This window comes from Meles meles, chromosome 2, assembly GCF_922984935.1.
Source record: "Meles meles chromosome 2, mMelMel3.1 paternal haplotype, whole genome shotgun sequence".
Lineage (NCBI taxonomy): Eukaryota > Metazoa > Chordata > Mammalia > Carnivora > Mustelidae > Meles > Meles meles.
In genome coordinates this window covers 58,290,609-58,309,190 of record NC_060067.1, presented here as the reverse complement: position 1 = coordinate 58,309,190, position 18,582 = coordinate 58,290,609, and the positions used below count along the sequence as shown (strand labels likewise).

The window sequence follows — 18,582 nt, the reverse complement described above, 5'->3', positions numbered from 1 at the left end:
GACAGGACGGAGGGCATGGCTCCTAAAGCTTTTCTTAGTTTCTTACCAGCTGCCCCAGGCTGACTCTTCTTTGTCCTTCTGCCAGCTGTGCTCCTCTATTCACCCAGTATGATTATACTCCACTACTGGAAGCAACCTGTCTCTTTAAAAGAAAAAAAAAAGCCACCCAGTGACCTCCCTTAGGAACGTGTTGCTAAGCGGGTGTTTTGTCTCCCAGATGGCTGCAGCCTCGGAGGGAGCAGCCCCAGTTCCGCCCCAACATCCAGCCTTTCCCTTTGGATTCTTTTAGAAGATTCAACAGTAGGACTCATCTCTCTCCACTTTCCCTTTCACCCCAGAAAGCGGAATCTGCAAAGTGCTTTGTAAAGTTCCTTGAGGTAATCCCTTCTTACCGAGAGAGGGCTGCGGGAATGGTGTCCTGCCTCCAGTGACCCGGGCTTGGAGTTCAGCCTCTCCCCTCGGCACCCTGAGTGGATGTAATGAATTGTAAGTGTAGGGGTTCTCATCACTATGATTTACATTTTACTTTCTGGAATTGAATTCGGGCTGCTTTGATTTGAGCGACTGTCTGGTGTCTGGTTTGCAGGAAATGGAAGTCTGCCTCATCACTGCCCCTGGGTGGAATTCCTCCCAGATGGTCGCTCTGCTTCCGTCCTGGGACTTTCATGCTGTCCTGTTGCATTCTGGTCCCCCAGAAACATTTGCTGCCTGTTGCATTTCTGAGTCTTTCAGTTCAAATTGATTCAAGGGGCAAAGTTCTAATTATTGCAGACTTCATTCTGCTTGTCATTAGGCAGAGAAAGAGCCATTACAGACAAAGGGAAGGGGATCACCACTCCAAAAAACCACAAGGAAATCTGCTAGCTGTTATTTATACTGCTAGTTTGCCTTCTTTGTAGAGAGGGGCTGTGGAAAGCTAATAAAGTCTCATGGGAAAGACATGTCTGTTACTGGATTTTCATATAACCTCTTCTGCAAACAAATTCAGCTCCAGAATGAAATATCTCTCTATGTCTGTCTCCTAGAGTGCATTTAAAGAATCGTTCATGCCAACATTTATCGAGCATGAACAATGCACCAGGCAAAGTGCTATAGTTCAGAATGTATACAAATGCATTAGACCGGGTCAGAAGCTCAGAGTTTACTTGGAAGACAGACCTATAAACAGATGGGGTAAGCGCCATCAGATATTTATAAAAGAGCTGAACATGCTTGAAGCACAGTGAACTACTCCCAGGGAAGGGCTGGGAGCCCTTAGTTCATCACATAAACGCACGGGACATAGGCCACAGAGCGTAGCTCAAGTGTGGCATTTAAACATACCCTTCCAGGGTAATATGTGTTATGTCAAGCTGATTAAATGATTCTATAAAGCTATATGTCACTAACCTTATACAAAGTGAAGCGGTGGCTGGACTACCTTGTAGAATTAGATAATGAATTTAGAAAGGGTGTGTGTAGCACCTGCCAGGCTTCCAGACTACATCCCTAACAGGCTAGAAAGAACAAACTAAGCTCGCTACACAGAGAGAAAATGCCTGTCGGCATATGGGGCTGGGGTGAGGGGTGTTTCAGAAGCACCAATAAGGGAAACTCCCCTGGGCTCAGCTGAGGGGGGGAAAGCGAGGACCTTAGGTTTTGGGGCCAAGAGGTTGAAAGTGGGAACCAAAGATAGTAATGAGGAACTTGAATGCCACCTCTGTTCTTTCTTATGATTCCCTTTCTGTCCTCTACGCTCTTTTTTCATCTCCACTTCTATCTTCTACTTTCCCTCTATAACGTCACCTTTCTTAATAATAATACTTGCCAATCTCAAGATCCTGGTCCATGCTAGGTATTTTACCCACACACTCTTATCACCTAGTCCTTCTAGAATCATCAGGAGGTAAGAATTAGCATTGCAAGTTTACAGGAGAAGAAATGTATCTCAGAGAGGTGAAGGCATTGCCTTGAGATCACACAGCTGATAAATAGAACTGGAATGGGAACCCACGTTCATATAATGTTTTACAAAGGTCTTAGTATTTCTATACACCCATGTTCGCACTGTTTTGGAATAGGACGCTCATACTATGTTATTCTGTAAGCAGCCCAAGGTGGGATGTAGTACATCTCATATCATACACTTCCATTCTTTTCCCTGTGTCCTGTAGAATTTGTCACAGGGTCCTCCGGTTATAATTCTGATCCACTATGACCCTCAGAGACAGTCCATTTGTTTGGATGAAGGTATCAGTACTTCCCTAGAAAAATGTCTTTGAGTTTCTGCACTAAGTTAAATAAATCATTGACCTAAAGGAGCCAAAGCCCTTTCTCACTGGGAAAATACTCTGTAGTTTTCAACTGTATATATTTCCAGGAGAGTGGACTAGCATACACGAGCCACTGATAGCTTTACAAAACCAGGAGTAAACGGTGAGACAGAGGGGTAGAGTGGCACGGGGAGCACTGTGGAATCACCAAGTCCTGGGGTCACATTTCAAATGCGACATGTAAGGACCGTAACCTTGGACAAAGCATGTAACCTGCCAGAGGCTAACCTCAGGGGAAGCTTTTGTCCCTTACATGGGAACAGAATGGTCATAAGGTCTGGGGGTATCGTACATCTGGAGATAGCACGAAGTGAGTCTGCAGTAAATCATGGCTCTTATTTTGATGACGCCAAGAGGAATATACTAACATGTGCTCAATGTATTTGGTGATGACAGGCTGCATATTAAAGTCAGGCGGTATTGATTTATCTTTCTTTAGGAACCGTGCTCACGAAAAAATAAATTTTGATGTCAGTTGATTTCCTGAGAAACTCATTCAAAGGTAATGATCAGGAAAGAATGAGGAGAAAAAAATCAACTCCATTACATTTTTCACTTTTACTTCTGTTTGTTTCGTATCTAACTTTTTTGTGTGTATTTATTGAGAATGAATCTTTCTTTCCTAAAATACATCACGGTTCTTTTTTTCCAGCTCTTAATTACCAGAGTTGTTCACCAGAGAGTTTTGTATCCTTCAGCATTCTGTTCTTGTTTTCTGCCCCTTGTTCCGTCGGAATCTCCTCCCCTGTCCTTTTATTTTCTGAGCTGCTGTCATCAGCTTCGTCTGCCATTTCTGGGAGCCTATGAGGAGGTCTGGAAGGGAGACCTCAGATTTTCAGATGCATTGTGTCCCTTGACTATGCTAATTCCCCATCAGGGTCAGGGCAACCTTGAACACCTCAGATGAGCTGCTTAAATGACAGGGTCCAGCTGGGATTCGGATCCTGGGATATTAGGAAGGGCTTATGATTCATAGCCCCAGCCGTTCTCCCCGGTGTCCTCCCCCCGTGTTCTTCCATTTGATCCTCATGGCAGCCCAGAGAGGACAATGAGGATTTAAAGGGGCTCCAAGAGGTGGCCACAGGAGACACTGCCAATAAATAGTGATTCAGTCATTCATCGGAAACACATTTATTGAATGTCTACTGTGTGCCATACTCTTAGGTTCTGGGCATAAACAATGAACAAATGTTCCCGCCCTTGTGCAACTTATATTCTAACAGGAATGGACAGACAATAACAAATAAATATGTAGAGTGGCAATAAATATTATGGAAAAAGAAATCGTTATAAAGTAGTTAGGGAGTCCAGGGAGGGTGAGGGAGGCAGGTTATCATTGTATTATGTGTTTTCTGGGAGGCCTTCTCTGAAGGGTCTCTGTAAGGTCCTGAAGGAATTAAAAGAGACAAAGAGCTGTGCGGTTATCTTGGGCAGGAGAGTTTTAGGCAGAGGGAATGGCACGTACAAAACCCCTGAGGCCAGAGGAGTCAAGTGCAGATCATACAGAGCCATGCAGGCAACTGAAAGGGTTTTGAATTTTACTCTGTTGAAAAAAGGAAGTCAAAAAAAAAAGGAAGTCATTGGATTTTGAGTGCAGGAAGGACATGATTGCACTGGAATTTTAAACAATTCACTCGCTTCAAAGAACAGACTATAGATGAGCAAGGTGGGAAGCAGAGAAATTAGGAGGGTCTTAGAAGAAGCCATGTGAGAGACAGTGGTGCCTGACCAGGATGAGAACAGTAGAGTGCTTAGAGGTGGACTGAGGTGCTTAGAGGTTCTCAGAGATTGTTCTCAATGTAACTTGAAGGCAAAGCTGGCAGGATTTCCACGGATTGCATGTAGTATGTCGTGTGAGAGTCACAGAGGAGTCAAGGACTCCGAGGCTTCTGGCTTAAGACGAGTGAGATCTGTCTATTGCAACAAGGAAGACTGCAGCACAAGCAGAGTAGGGGGTCATGATATGGAGCTTCTCCTGGGGCATGTTAGGCCAAGTGAAGATATCTATCAAGCATCTAGATATTTGAGTCTGGAGCTCTGGGTGTGTGGGGGGGCCCAGGGCATAAGTGTGGGGAGTATCAGTAGACGGGCAGCATTTAAAGCCAAGAGACAGAGTTAGACCACTAGGAGATGAGTAGGGCAAAGCAGAGCCCCATGTGTGGTCTTTGGGGAGGTGCAGACAGGTACAGAGCAGACTGGGAGCCTGAGAGGGGGTAGGAGGAATGTCAAGAAAGAGCACATCCCAGTAGACAAGTGAAGAAACTATTTCAAAAAAAAAAGGAGGTGATGGGTCACTTTTGTTATTATATGCCTCTGAGGGTCAAATAAGATGAGCACTAAGGATTGATCATTAGGTGTGGCAAAGCAGGGCCACTGGAGACCCAGACAAGAGGAGTTACACGGAGGGCTGGGCCCAGCAAACTGACTCAGAAAGAGGGTTTGAGAAGTTTTCCTGTAGAAGGTTGTAAAACTGAAAGAGAAGTGAAGTCCAGAGAGAGCCCTTTTTTTTTTTTGAAGATTTATTTATTTATTTGAGAGAGAGAGCGCGCGAGAGGAAGAGGAAGAAGCAGGTTCCCCATGGAGCAGAGAGCCCAGTGCAGGGCTCAGTCCCAAGACCCTGGGATCATGATCTGAGCAGAAGGCAGATGCCCAACTTACTGAGACACCCAGGCGCCCCCAGAAAGAGCCCTTTTAAGGAAGGGGCCAATTGCAACACTTTTTTCATGGAGGGAAATGAGCCAATACAGCAGGAAGAAGTAATTATTCAGAAGAAAGGGGGAAATTGTCAATTCAAGGTCCCAGAGGAGGGTTGTGATGGGGCCTGGTGCACAGGGTGAGGTCCCAGCCTAGATGGAAGCAGGGACAGGCACGGCAGTGAGTGGAAGCAAAAGAGGGTGGGAGGGGGGCAGGAGAGCCCCTCCAGCATCATCTCTCTTTCCAGTGAACTGAGAATCAAAGCCAAGGGAAGAGAGTGAGGCTGGGTTGGGGAGGTGGGGTTTGAGGGGAAAGGGGAAGCTGTGGACTGGATGGCCACCAGGAGCCTCTGACTCCAAGGGCAGAACTCTTTCTCACTTCCACCTGCTTCACGGTGGTGCCAGGTTCATGGTTGGGCTCAATTGCTGGGCTCATGGGGTCAGAAGGGTCTAGCATCCTTCCTTTTCCTCTGGGGCTTGTTTTCACCAATCTGGGTCTGCAAGCACATATCCCTTGGGAATGAAACGTTTACTCCGCTCTAACACTTCATTAACCATCAAGGTCAGCTTCATATTAATGGATAGTAAGAATGATGTTTCACTGATTTTCAAAGGTCTGACTTCTTTGTTTTTTGTGTTTTTCCTCCTGTCCAGGAACTGCCATTGCAGCCAAAATGAATCCCAAGGAAGAAAAAGTAAAAATAATCACAGAGGTAAGTGGTTGCTTGGATGTTCCCCTAAAGGTATGTTTGTGTGTGCACCACATGTGTGTCGCATGCGTTTGTGAGTGAGGACGTTAGGTCAGCAACAAGCATTTTCTGCGCACAGGCTGCATGCAGAGGGTCCTATGCCAAGCACGTGGTGGGGATGGGGGCTGAGGTGTAGGAAATGCATCCTTGCGAGCTGTCTGTGAATGCTCTGAGGCTGCTTGGTCTCCATTTCATGAATTCCGACACACAGCCGTTTTGAGTTACCACCTGCTGCTGAGTCAGCTCTGCTGAAGCACATTGATTTGCAGAGAAATTCAGAGTGAAGGTAATAATCATAGATTATAACCACTAATGAAATCTGTCACAAGGAGTCCTGCAATTTCCAACCCATCATGTACAAAACATCATTAAACACGATCTAGGACAGAGAAGGAAGACCATCTCCTGTTGAGAGACCGTAGACCTCTGAATGGAGAAGCTACTGCCCTAAAGCCTAGCTTCTTTCCTGGCTCCAAGGCTCACTGACTTGAGACCACAGAGGCAGAAATGGAGAAGATAGGCTGTTTTCTACTGAGGACTTCTGAAGCCAAAAGGAGCTAGCTAAAACCAAGCAGGTTTGCTTTAAGCCAATTCTGACAAACCACATAAATCTTCATCAGCCTATGCATTCATGCAATGAACATTTATTGTGCCTCTGGTCTCTGGGATTACAGCAACAAGCAAAACCCTGTGCCTTCATGGAGTTTCTGTTCTACCGAATTTGTGGTCCTACTAGACAGTTTTCCACTGACAGAGAATCAAAGCATTATTGGAAAGCAAGCAAACAAAAAACAATTAAACCAAAACAAAACCCAAATTTTCCACAAATCTGTTCTAAGCCAGTGAGAACTTAAACATGAGATAAGGGCACATTTGCACATCTCAGTCTTACCATCTTATAACCTAAGTTGGCCAACTCCTAAGGTAAGAATACCCCCTACCTGGTGGCCCTGGGTCGTAAGGCCCCGGTGAGAATGGGACTTGCACCTAGAGGGTGAGTCAGGGAGATCAGGTCCCTCGGACAAAAGACAGCCCAAGCTCTGCACATTCGCTGGTTAGGACCTCAGTTCCCTCCGCTAACCGAAGTTCTTGCCATCTCTAAGCTCGATGACAAAGGGCAGGGATGTGCAATTGGAGGCTATCTCAGCAACGAAAATCCCAGTTTCGTTTTGAACACCTTTCTAATGACTTCAGTATAACCGGGTAAGCTTCCGGGTTTACCTTGCAACCTCGCTTACACCCAGAGGTGTTTGTGGCCCAGTTTATAAAACTCTAGAACCAGAGAAGTTTAAAGCTTGAACACTTCTCAGCATTCAGCTCTACCATTTTGTAAGTAAAACCTTAGAAAGCGCAATGTGGAAAAAGAAAACAAAGTTTGCACTGTGAAAGAATTTCTCTGTTTTCAAAAAGACCTGCAAACATGTTCTTTAAATTGAAACCTCATGGCGACTGGACATATATCTTCATTATTCTGTACCTGAGACTGAGGCTGGGGGGGAGCAGAGGAGTCCGGCCCTTGGAACCCCAGGTCTGATTCCGACGTCGTCCTGTGCCGGGGTCCTCCCTCTGGACACACAGGCTATCCTGGCAGATTCACTTGTCCTTGGCCATCATTAGATCGTACATTTTGAGGCCACGGGGTCTCTCTGGAAGCACAGTGATGTCCTATGCACAAATGAGGATCTAGGACCGTGGAGGCTCCAACAACACCTCATTTAAGACGTTTCCATTTGGATACAACTTTTAAAGACCATGACTATTTTGAGAAGAGTGGATGCTGGTGGCTGCTCAGACCATGGCAGCCATCCCTTTGCTCACATTCAACTTTTGGGGAGGGACAAGATGGCCATTTTAATGGTAATACCTAAAATGCCCCCTCCTCCCCTTACTGGGTTTTGTTTCCCAACTGACACGGGGACCAAGTGATGACTCTTCCCTTTACATTTTTTCAAAGGAGTTCATCGAAAACGATGAGGACGCAGGTGTGGGAAGGCAGAAGAAGACCTCAAAGTCTGCAAGACAAAAAAGGAAAAAACGGGTAGGTAGGGCTAGGGACCAGGTGTCTGTGCATCAGGCTAGTTAGCAAGACGCTCCCACCTGCAGGGTACCACACCTCCTCCTGAGGGTGCCCCCTGGAGAAGGCAGGGATGCAGATGAAAGGTGCAGGGAGTAGGACCTGTGTGGGGCCTCACAGGTGACCCTCATAAGGAGGCCCTGGTCGATATTCTGAGCGTTTTCCTTCTGAGGTTCCTCAGGTCTCCCGAGAGACAGGGCCAGAGAAGAGGGAAGGCGGAGTCTTTCGAGAGGCCATGAACTGAGGCTGGCGGTAGATGGCAGTGCAGGATTACGTATCATGGGGAATTCCCCCTTTCTCCAATTTAAAACACAAATTCAGCTGCGGTCTAAACCAGCGGGCCCCCTACCCCCCAGCTCTCCTCCACAGGAGTGACGCTCCTGGTCTGGGAGCATCCATCCCCCAGCAAGACCAGCCTTCTCAAGGTAAATAAATCCCCATGCTCAGAAACCCCTGTTCTCTGAGAAAGGGAGGCAGGGAAGTTCTTCTGGAGCGGCAATTTTCTTGGAAAAATGGAGATCCCAGCAGGAGAGGGAAGGGGGAGAGCGCCATTTTGAGCCAGCGGCCACGTGATGGGACTGCCTAGAGAGGGTGGCTGGGAGGTGGGGAGGACACCAGGGGATGGAAGTCTGGGAGAAACACCCTCTCTCCACCATCCCCCACCCCTACCCAGCACACTCCGGCTGGGAGGGGCTGAGGGGTGGCCTCTGCGTCTCCTGCAGCCTAGGGAAGGGCCTGGGCTCAGGAGGTGCTGCCAGCCACGTGGCTGGTCTCTCTGGCCACTGAGGGAGCTTTAACCCTTTCCTACAGGATCCCTCAGAGGCTCTGCATCCAGGGCAGGGGACCCAGCATGGACAGAAAGAATGCAAGCCCTTAGCTCAAGGACCATAGGAACAGTGAGCAGGGGTGACAGGCACGAACCAGGACAGGACAGGAAAAAGAGGAAGGGATGGGGCGGAGAGCTTTATACCAGGCACAGTCTCCTGCACCCAACCCCTGCGGGAGCTCAAGATTGCAGACCACGGAGCAAGAGCAGTTTGAGCGGGGACTGAGGTGGGGTGGGGGGGCGTTGCCAGAAATCCAGAAGACTGTTTCTTAATGCCAGTGGCACTTCAGAACGGAATCTGGGAGAACTGTTGTTTTGGGGGGAAGGTGGTGGTGGTTGTTTTAGGATGGTGCCTCAGATCCAACCCAGGCCACTCATTTAAATCACAATGTCCGCGCTTTGCTCCTGGCCTGACACTTTGCAGCAAGCAGCTCCATGAATGGGCTATTTTTATCTCCCTACTTTAAGATGGGGAAGGAAGGAAGCTAGGCAGTTAAGTAACTTGCCCAAAGTCCCAAGGTTCATCTGAGCTCAGAGGAAAGCCTTTGGCTCCAAAAGCCATCACTCAGCCTTGGCCTCCACTGGCACCTCTGCGCACCAGCCTCCCTTGCTCCTCGGGGAGCAGGGGAAGGAACCAAAGGCTATTCTTTGCCCTGAATCATCCAGGGACACTTTGGCAGCTGTTTCCAGATGATTTGGAGTCAGGATCTCATAGTTTAGCCATGGCTTTTCTGCTTCCCTTTTCCACCCAATTCTGCAGAGCTCTGCACAGTATACATAGAAATAGTGGAAATATTTATTTTATGTGGGAGGCCTCGGTAATTTCACAAGAACCCTCTTAGACAAACTCAGGGTTGGTATCCCTTTTCTGACACAGGTGATAGGAACACAGATATCTAGATCTGAATAGTATTGGGGTCTGTCTTTGTTGGGTCCCCCCAAAATTGGGTACCCCAATAATGGGTCCGTGATTAAAGGAGCAAGACTGATAGAAAGCGAAGGTCAAGCAAACCTTTATTTCGCGCCAAGCATCAGGAATCAAATTGACTGTCAAACAGACCGGTTGGGGTCGCCCCTTACGGAGGACAACCCTTCCCTGCTTTCCAGACTACCTTTATAGAGCAAAGGCCATGTGGTTGGGCCTGGCCACACACAGGTGGCTAATTGAATTACAATTCACCCCACAGTAGCCATGGAAACTAGCCCATCACCTTGGTAGCTAGGAGATAGTATGCGCCCCCACTGATTGAATGTCTCCACCTGATCTTACCCACCCTTGTACTTGGACTTTGTTACATGGGACTGGTTTCCGGGACTTGCCTCTAACCAAGTTCCCCTAGAGGGGGCAAGGTCAATTCAAGTTTTACAACAAAATGACAGTTCAACCGGGGTGGGGCTGCTCTAGCTGAATAGGCCCTTATAGTCTCCTCGCTGAGTGACGCACCTCATCCCCAGATAGGATCTAAGTCAAAAGAAACCCTAGAGTAACCATCTCTAACCTTCCGCCCACAGCTGCCCACTGCTGGCCCAGAGGAAATGGTGTCTGAAAATCCCCACCTGGGCGACCAGCAGGAGCCCATGCAGGAAGATTCTGACACCCGGCCCCTGAGCATAACAAGCCGTCGTGGCCCACGGAGTAAGTGTCCCCACATCGAGTTCAGCCAGTACTAATTAATTGCTTACGGTGATCAGCACAGAGCCATATGGGAATTTTTAATGGGTCATAGTTCTCATCTGTGGCCGCCACCCCTCCACCCACTTCACCCCAACTCTGTGGATAATTTTCTAGGTTAGCATCTGTCTGGGAGACAAGACACATAGCTTCAGGACATGTTTATATAGCCACATATGTCTGTAAGTATTCCTTGAAATAGGAATAGTACAGGTGTTCAAATTCATAGAAATTCAAGGGAGGGTGAATGGTTAGGAAGCCACCCAAGCTCAAGAAGTGGGGCTTGAATCAGATGTTGCAAGACTGGAGGGAACTTGGGAGGGTCTCATTGGTCTTGGCCCTTGGGGACCCCTGCACATACCACACCCCCCTAAACACACACACATGCATATTCTTCCCCCTTCCAAGAACCTCCACTACCAAGGACATCATTAATTAGCTGCTCAGTTGTAGAGAAAATGATTATCCCTTGCTTATGGCTTTTCATGAGAAGTGAATTAGACTACAGGAGAAGGTGTGGAACACTTTTCAGTTATTAAGTAATCATTACACAATTGGTTACCCTGTTTCCCTGCAGCAGGGCTGGGGAAGAAAGTAACTATTGGAAACCAGAGGGCTTTGGAAGCAAACTTATCCAAAGTCCAACCCTAAGAAAAATGTGGTTCCCATCTAAGAGCGATGATATCATAGGACTGTTACAAATTAGGAAAACAGAACCAAACTTTATCCCATAGAGTCACTTTTCTTTTGAAATGCTCAAAATTAGTCGTTATTGAAGATTACAACTTGTCATAGTTCAGGCTACCACAATAAAATACCATAGCCTGGGTAACTCAGACAGCAGACATCTATGTTCTCATAATTCTGGAAGCTGGAAGTCCAAGCCAGGGTGCCTGGGTGGTGGGTTTCCAGCAAGGCCTCTCTTCCTGCTTTATAGGTGTCTGCCATCCCCTGTGTGCTCACTCAGGTGTCTGAGTTTATAAGGACAGGAATCCTACTTATCAGCGTCTCACTGTGTAACTCCATTTAACCTCCATTACCTCCTCAGAGGCCCTCTCTCCAAATATGGTCACATTAGGAGCTAGGGCTTCAACATAAGAATTCTTCAGAGACACAATTCAGCCCATAGCATAACTATTGGATAATTAAGTAGTTTTTTTTTTTAAGATTTTATTTATTTATTTATTTATGAATTGAGAGAGAGAGTGTGTGCACATGTGAGGGGGTGTGGGGCAGAGGGAGAGAATCTTCAGCAGACTCCATGCCCCATGCAGAGCTCAACTAGAGCTCGATCCCACAACCCTGAGACACCAACCTGAGCCAGAACCTAGAGTTGGATGCCCAACTCAATGAACCACCCAGGTGTCCCATTTAGTAGTTATTTTTAAATCTAGGGAAAAAAGGTCAGAGAGGTTGGCCAATAATAAAACTCTTTTTCTAAGATTTTATTTATTTATTTGAGAGAGAGTGAGAGAGAGAACATGAGTGGAGAGAGGGAGAAGCACACTCCCTGCTGAGCAGGGAGCCCAGTGCCGGGCTCCATCCCAGGACCCTGAGATCATGACCTGAGCTGAAGGCAGACACTTAACCTACTGAGCCACCCAGTCTCTTAATAAAAAATCAATTCGTTCCTTATTCCTAAAATAGGAAAATTACTATTTACTATCACCATGGGAGTGGTTGTGAGGATGAAATTTTAAAAAGGCATGTACGGGGGCACCTGGGTGGCTCAGTGGGTTAAAGCCTCTGCCTTCGGCTCAGGTCATGTTCCCAGGGTCCTGGGATCGAGCCCCATATCGGGCTCTCTGCTCGGCAGGGAGCCTGCCTCCCCCTCTCTCTGTGCCTGCCTCTCTGCCTACTTGTGATTTCTGTCAAATAAATAAATAAAATCTTTAAAAAAATAAAAATAAAATAAAAAGGCATGTACGTACTTTAAAGCGTGCACTGTAACAAATACACTAGCGTATTACATAGATAACACACAGTGACTCAGCTGTTCTACAGCTAAGAGACTTTTGGACTTTGCATTAGTCCAAAAGTGAAAAATTTTTAAAGGCTCTCTTTCTGATTTGGAGAAGAGAACAATACAAAGCTAAGATTTGCCTGCCTGAACAAGGTCATGACGAGTGGGTGTCTGGACATCCCTGGGTAGAGCTAACGCTGTTGTTAGATGGCAGCACGAGTGGGCCAAGCGGTAAAGAAAACAGCCCTATGAGTGAGCTGGGGGCACCTGGTGGGTAAAAAGCCTGGGGGGCCAGGCATGCATCGGAAACGAGAGGCCAAGATGAGCAGAAACCCAGCCACAGGGTCAAGATCGCAGGACAGATCTCATTCATGACGCCAACGCACAGTAAAGCTAGAGACAGAGGAGGGACCGGGGTTGACAAGAGCCATGAGAAACACAGCAAAGACTCTGGGCTGAGGCAGGGCCAGGGCACCACGGAGCGACAGAGGAACACATGCTAAAGGGTGTGTAGGAGTTGTGAGGGAGCATTGGGGGAAGAGCATCCAGACAGACAGCTTGGAAACATGTAAATGTGGGCAGAAATCCATGCACCCTGAGCTAGGTAGAGGCAGCCTGGGAAATCACACACCTCTGCCTTTTGTTACAAGTATGGCATTGAGTCCAGCCCACTGTCAAGGGGAGGGACATCGGGCTTCCCCCTTTAAAGAGAGGTGTGTCTGTCGGAGAAATTTATGGACATATTTTTAAGCCACCACGTTCATCTTTCTTTAAAACTCTGTAGATTGCTTTCCTACTCAGAAGTCTGTGATGAGCATCACATAAAATCCACACTCCTCCTTTGTTCTGGGTCCCAAGACCCTATGTACTCTGGCCCCTTCCACTGGTGTTTCCTCTCCTCTCCCAGCTGTCCCCACCTACTTGACTGCTTGCTGACCTAGGAATGCCTTGTGACCACCTGAGCATCCCAGGCTTTGGTGCCCACTCAAGGAAAGCTCTCCACCCATGTCTTCTGCAACCTTGTGGCAAAAAAGCCAGGAAGTTGTAGCAGTGAAGACCATAGTCTTTGGGGTCAAATGAATGAGGGTACCAATCTCCACCTGTCCATTTCTTACTCGCTTGGGCAATTTCCCCCAGCTCCCTAAACTTCAGTTTCTTTATTTGCAAAGTGAGGACAAGAACAGAATACCTTAATACCTCCAAAGAGTTTATATTCCAGTTGGGGGGTGAGAGGGAATAAGAGAATGTGAGTTAGGCATGATGGAGACGCAATATGTCAGGCTGTGGGAAGTGCGGCAGAGGCAGGTAAAGACCAAGCTGGCCCAGAAGCAGTGGGTGTCAGGGAGGGCTGCTATTTTTTGAAGGGTCATCAGGGGAAGGCCTCTCCAGTCAGACCATGTTTGAGCAGAGGCTTGGAGGAATATGGGAGATCCCTGAGAAAAGTGCTCTTTTTTTTTTTTTTTTAAGATTTTATTTATTTATTTAAGAGAGAGCACAAGGGAGGGGAGGAGCAGAGGGAGAGGAAGAAGCAGGCTCCAGTAGGGAGCCCGATGTGGGGATCAATCCCGGGACCCCAGGATCATGACCCAAGCCAAAGGCCGATGCTTACCTGACTGAGCCACCCAGGCACTACTAGAAAAGAGCTCTTAATGCAAGAATGTGCTCAGTATGGTAACAGCACAGCAAGGAGGACCCCCTGGTTGACAGAGTGAGCAAGGAGGAAAAATAGGAAATGAGACCAGAAGGGAGGAGCCTGCAGGCCCCTACACTTTCAGTCCCCGTGAGATGAGGGTGGCCAGAGGGTCTGCTCTGACTTAAGGCTGCAAGATGCCGTGTTAAGCAGTTGACTCTGAAAGGTGTGAGAACAGAACACAGATGAGGCAAAGAACAAGGGTGAAACCCAAGAGGGTGGTGGTGGCAACTGGGACCAAGGTAGCAGTGAAAGAGGTGAAAAGAAGGGGTGAGATTCGGGGCCTCTGGAAGGTAGAAGCAGCCGGGTTTCTGCCTGAACTGCACAGGAGTTTTGAAAGCAAGACGGATGATGTCAGCTTTGTAACTTCAGCAACTGGGAATAGAGAGTTGCCATTGACAGGGGGAAGACGGCAGAAAGAAGGGGTTTGGGGTAAATCAGCAAAGGACTTGCAAAGTTTGAGATGTCCACTGGATATCCAAGTGGAGTTGGAGATTGGGATCCAGAAGTTGGGGAGGCCTTTGTGGACCGTCTGTCTAAAAGAGAACTTTCCCACCTCGTCCTATTCTGTCCTCCCCCTGGTTTTCCTCTAGAGTCCTCATCACCCCCTGGCATGCTCCAGGCAACTCTTTGCTGACTGTCCCTGAGAGCAGGACTGAGTCTTCTCCATTCATGGCTGACCCGAACCCCCTAACCCCAGTGCCCAGAGCAGTACTGGGGCCAGGGTAGAGGCTCAATGACATTTGTTGGACAGTCTGCCCTGGGCATACCAGCAAAAGCCTCAGACAGAGCCCTGTCAGACTTTGTGGGAGAAGCAGAGGGTGAGGAGATGACAGTTATAAAAATGAGTGTTAGCGTCTAAGAGGAAGAGGGCCTGGGGGCTCAAGGTTCCACCGTGACCCTGAGTTCAAGTAGGCTGGCTGCTCTAGGGAGAGAGGAGTTTCCAACCCTCAGGCACATTTTCTCTTCAACCCCTTTTATTAAGTTTTCCAAGCAGAACAGGAAATACAAATTTATTTTCTCCGCTCACAGTTCTTTAGGCCATCTATTAAGGCTTTCCGTGTCTGGTTATCAAAATAACTTTTGATATTCTCAAAAGGAAATCAAATGTCACCAAGGCAAGTGCCATGTCCTTAAGATCCTAAACATAAGACCCTTTGGTGCTTTTGTTTTCCATTATGAAAATTCGAACATGCACAGAATTAAATAAAATTCAGGGAACCAGGGATCCTGGTTGGCTCAGTCAGTAGATCCTGGGACTCTTGATCTCAGGGTTGTGAGTTCAAGATCCACACTGGGTATAAAGCTTACTTAAAAAAAAATCCAGTGAACCCCATATGTGCAGCACCAGATTCAAGGATAAATAAGATTTTGCCCTGTTTAAGTAGCCTTTCTCTCTCTCTCTCTTTTGTCTTTGCCAGAATATATATAAATTGTGATTTTAAAAAAAAAACACATAAAAGTTACCATCTTAATCTTTTTTTTTTTTCTTTTTGAGGGGGAGAGAGAGAGAGCACCTGAGAACACTGTACCTGTGTACACGAGTCGGGGGAGGGGCAGAGGGAGAGAGAGAATATTAAGCAGGCTCCATGCCCACCTCAATGCAGGGCTCAATCTCAGAATCCTCAGGTCATGACCTGAGTCAAAATCAAGAGTCAGACCCTTAACTGACTTAGACATCCAGGCACCCCAACCCATCTTAACCACTTTTAAAATATACACTTCAGTAGAGGTAACTGTTCCCATTTGTATGACAGATCTCTGGAACTCTTTCTTCTTGCAAAACCGAAACTCTATACCTATTAAACACTAACTCCCCATTTCTCCTCCCCTAGCCCTTGGCAACCTCTATCTTTCTGATGAAATGAATTCGGTTATTTCTGCCACCCCATATAGGTAAAATCATTTGTCTTTATGACTGGCTCATTTCACTTAGCATAATGTCTTCAAGGTTCATCCACATTAGAGCATGTGATAGGAATCCATTACTTTTCAAAGCTGAGTAATATTTCATTATATCACATCCTGCTGATACATTCATCCTTGGTGGACATTTGAGTTGCTTCTGCCTCTTGGCTATTGTGAATAACATTATCAACATGAATGTGCAGATACATCTTCAAGCTCCCACTTTCAATTCTTCTGGATATATTGCAAGAAGTGACCACTGGTTCATAAGGTAGTTCTTTGCTTAATATTTTGAGGAACCAACATACTTTTGAATAGTGGGTGCATCATTTGTATTTCTACCAGCACTGCACAAAGTTTCCAGTTTCTCCACATCCTTACCAACATTTGTTATTTTCAGTTTGTTTCTACACTAGCCATCTTAAGTGGATGTGAGCTGATCTCTCATTGAGGTTTGATTTGCATTTCTCTGACGGTTAGTGATGTTGAGCATCTTTTTGTGTGCTTGTTGACCATTTGTGTATCCTGCTTGGGAGAAACGTCTATCCTTTTCCATTTTCTTTTTTCTTTTTTTTTTTTCTTTTCCATTTTCTGATCAAGTTATTTGTTTGGGTGGTTGTTGTTGAGTTACAGACAAACTTTATGGATTCTGTACATCAACTCTTATCAGATACATGATTTGCAAATTTTTTCTCCCATTCCACAGTTTGCATTTTCATTCCATTGATTATGTCCTTTGATGCACAGAAGGTTTTAAGTTTGAGGTCCTGTTTGTCTGCTTTTGCTTTTATTGCCTGTGCTTTTGGTGACTTAGCTCATAAATCATTGCCAAATTCAGTGTCTTGAATAATTTCCTCTATGTTTTCTTCTAAGAGTTTTATAATTTTAGGTCTTACATTTGTATCTTTAATCCATTCTGAGTTTATTTTTTTACAGGTGTAAGATAAGGATCCAAGTTCATTCTTTTGCATGTGAATTGCTACTTTCCCAACATCGTTTGTTGAGGAAATAATTCTTTCCCCATTCAGTGTCTTGGCACCTTTGTTGAAGATCATTTGCCCATATGTGCAAATCCTTATTTCTGGGTTTTCTATCTATTCCACCCAAAGACATATGTCTGTCTTTATGCGAGGACCATACCATTTTGATTACTATAGCTTTGTAATATGTTTTGAAGTCAGAAAGTGTGAGACTTCCAACTCCGTTCTTTTTCAAAATTATTTTGGCTATTTCAGGGTCTCTTAATATTTCATATGAATAGGGATGAATTTCTCTATGTCTGTGAAAAATGCCAATAAGATTTTGATAGGGATTGCATTAAATCTGTAGATCATCTTGGGTAGTACCGACATTTTAATAATATTAAGTTTTCCAACCCATGAACATGAGATATCTTGACATTTATTTGTGTCTTTAATTTCTTTCAGCAATGTTTCACAGTTCTCAGTGTACAAGTCCTTTGTGTCCTTGGTGACACTTATTCCTAAATATTTTATTCTTTTTCATGCTATTCTAAATCGAATTGTTTTCTTAATTTCATTTTTAGCTTTTTTTGTTATTAGTATATAGAAACACAACTGATTTTTCATATCAACTTTATATCCTGCAATTTTTGCTGAACAGCGTTTTTGTGTGGAATCTTCAGGGATTTCTATATGTAAGACCATGTCATCAGCAAACAGAGATAGTTTGATGTCTTCCTTTCCAAGTAGGATGCCTTTTGTAACTTCTTTTTCTTGCTCTTTTAGTATGTCTGAGCTGATATAACAGCATACCATAGACTGGATAACTTATAAAGAAGAGGAATTTATTTCTCATAGATCTGGAGGCTGGAAAGTTCTAAATCAAGGCACTGGCAGATTTGGTGTCTCATAAGGAGGGCCCATGTCCTGGTTCATGGGTGGCTGTCATCTGGCTGTGTCCTTACACAATGGAAGGTGGAAGGGAGCTAATGTCTTGTAAGGTCATGACCTCATGACCTAACTAGCTCCCAAAAACCTCAGTTCCAAATACCATCACACTGGGGTTAAATTATACTATAAGAATTTGGGGAGGACACGAACATTCAGGCTATAGCACTTACCCAACAATTCTGGCTAGGATTCTAGTGCCCAGTTGAATAAAAGTGGTGAGGGAAAGCATCCTTGCTTTGCTCCTGATCTTGGAGGAGATACTTCAGTTGTCCACCACCAAGCGCGATGTTATTTGTGGGCTTTCATGTATGGCCTCTACTGTGTTAACGTAGTTGCCTTTTATCCTTATTTTGTTGAATTTTTTTTTATCATAAAAGGATGTTGGATCTTGTCAAATGCTTTTTCTGCATCAGTTGAGGTGGTTTCATGGTTTTTTGTCCTGAGTTCTATTACGGAGAGGTATCCTATTGATTGATTTTCATATGCTGAACCATCCTGCCACCCCCTGAGTTATACTTTGTGTATAAGTATAAGCCTAGCCTGGGCTGGGCTAATACTATGTGTCAGTGGATCATCTCTCATGACCAGTTTATGAATACTGTTTACATTTCCCTGGGGGAATCCTCAGGTTCAGTGGTTTCCCTAACCCCAACAAGACAATTTATGTTAACAGTGCAATGGAACTTTTTAAACTTACGTAATTCCATTATTTTCTTCCCTAAGCAATTAGTAGTTTATCTGAGTCATCCTCCAAATCACCCGGCCCAGATAGATAGATGATA

General features: G+C 45.7%; 1 protein-coding gene across 5 annotated transcripts in view; it reads left to right on the top strand.

The window, feature by feature from the left end:
* Positions 1 to 263: 263 nt before the first annotated feature.
* Positions 264 to 18,582, top strand: part of CC2D2A (coiled-coil and C2 domain containing 2A) — a 135,245-nt gene continuing 116,926 nt past the window's right edge. For 4 of the 5 annotated variants that reach the window (XM_045998083.1, XM_045998084.1, XM_045998081.1 and 1 more), the window contains exons 1-4: positions 264 to 486; positions 5,660 to 5,718; positions 7,709 to 7,792; positions 10,167 to 10,290. In XM_045998083.1, coding sequence (XP_045854039.1) covers positions 5,680 to 5,718; positions 7,709 to 7,792; positions 10,167 to 10,290 — 247 coding nt within the window. In that variant the 5' untranslated portion in view covers positions 264 to 486; positions 5,660 to 5,679. Of the gene's footprint in view, positions 487 to 5,659; positions 5,719 to 7,708; positions 7,793 to 8,185; positions 8,254 to 10,166; positions 10,291 to 18,582 lie in introns of those variants that run through there. The other variant, XM_045998082.1, reaches the window with a different exon arrangement.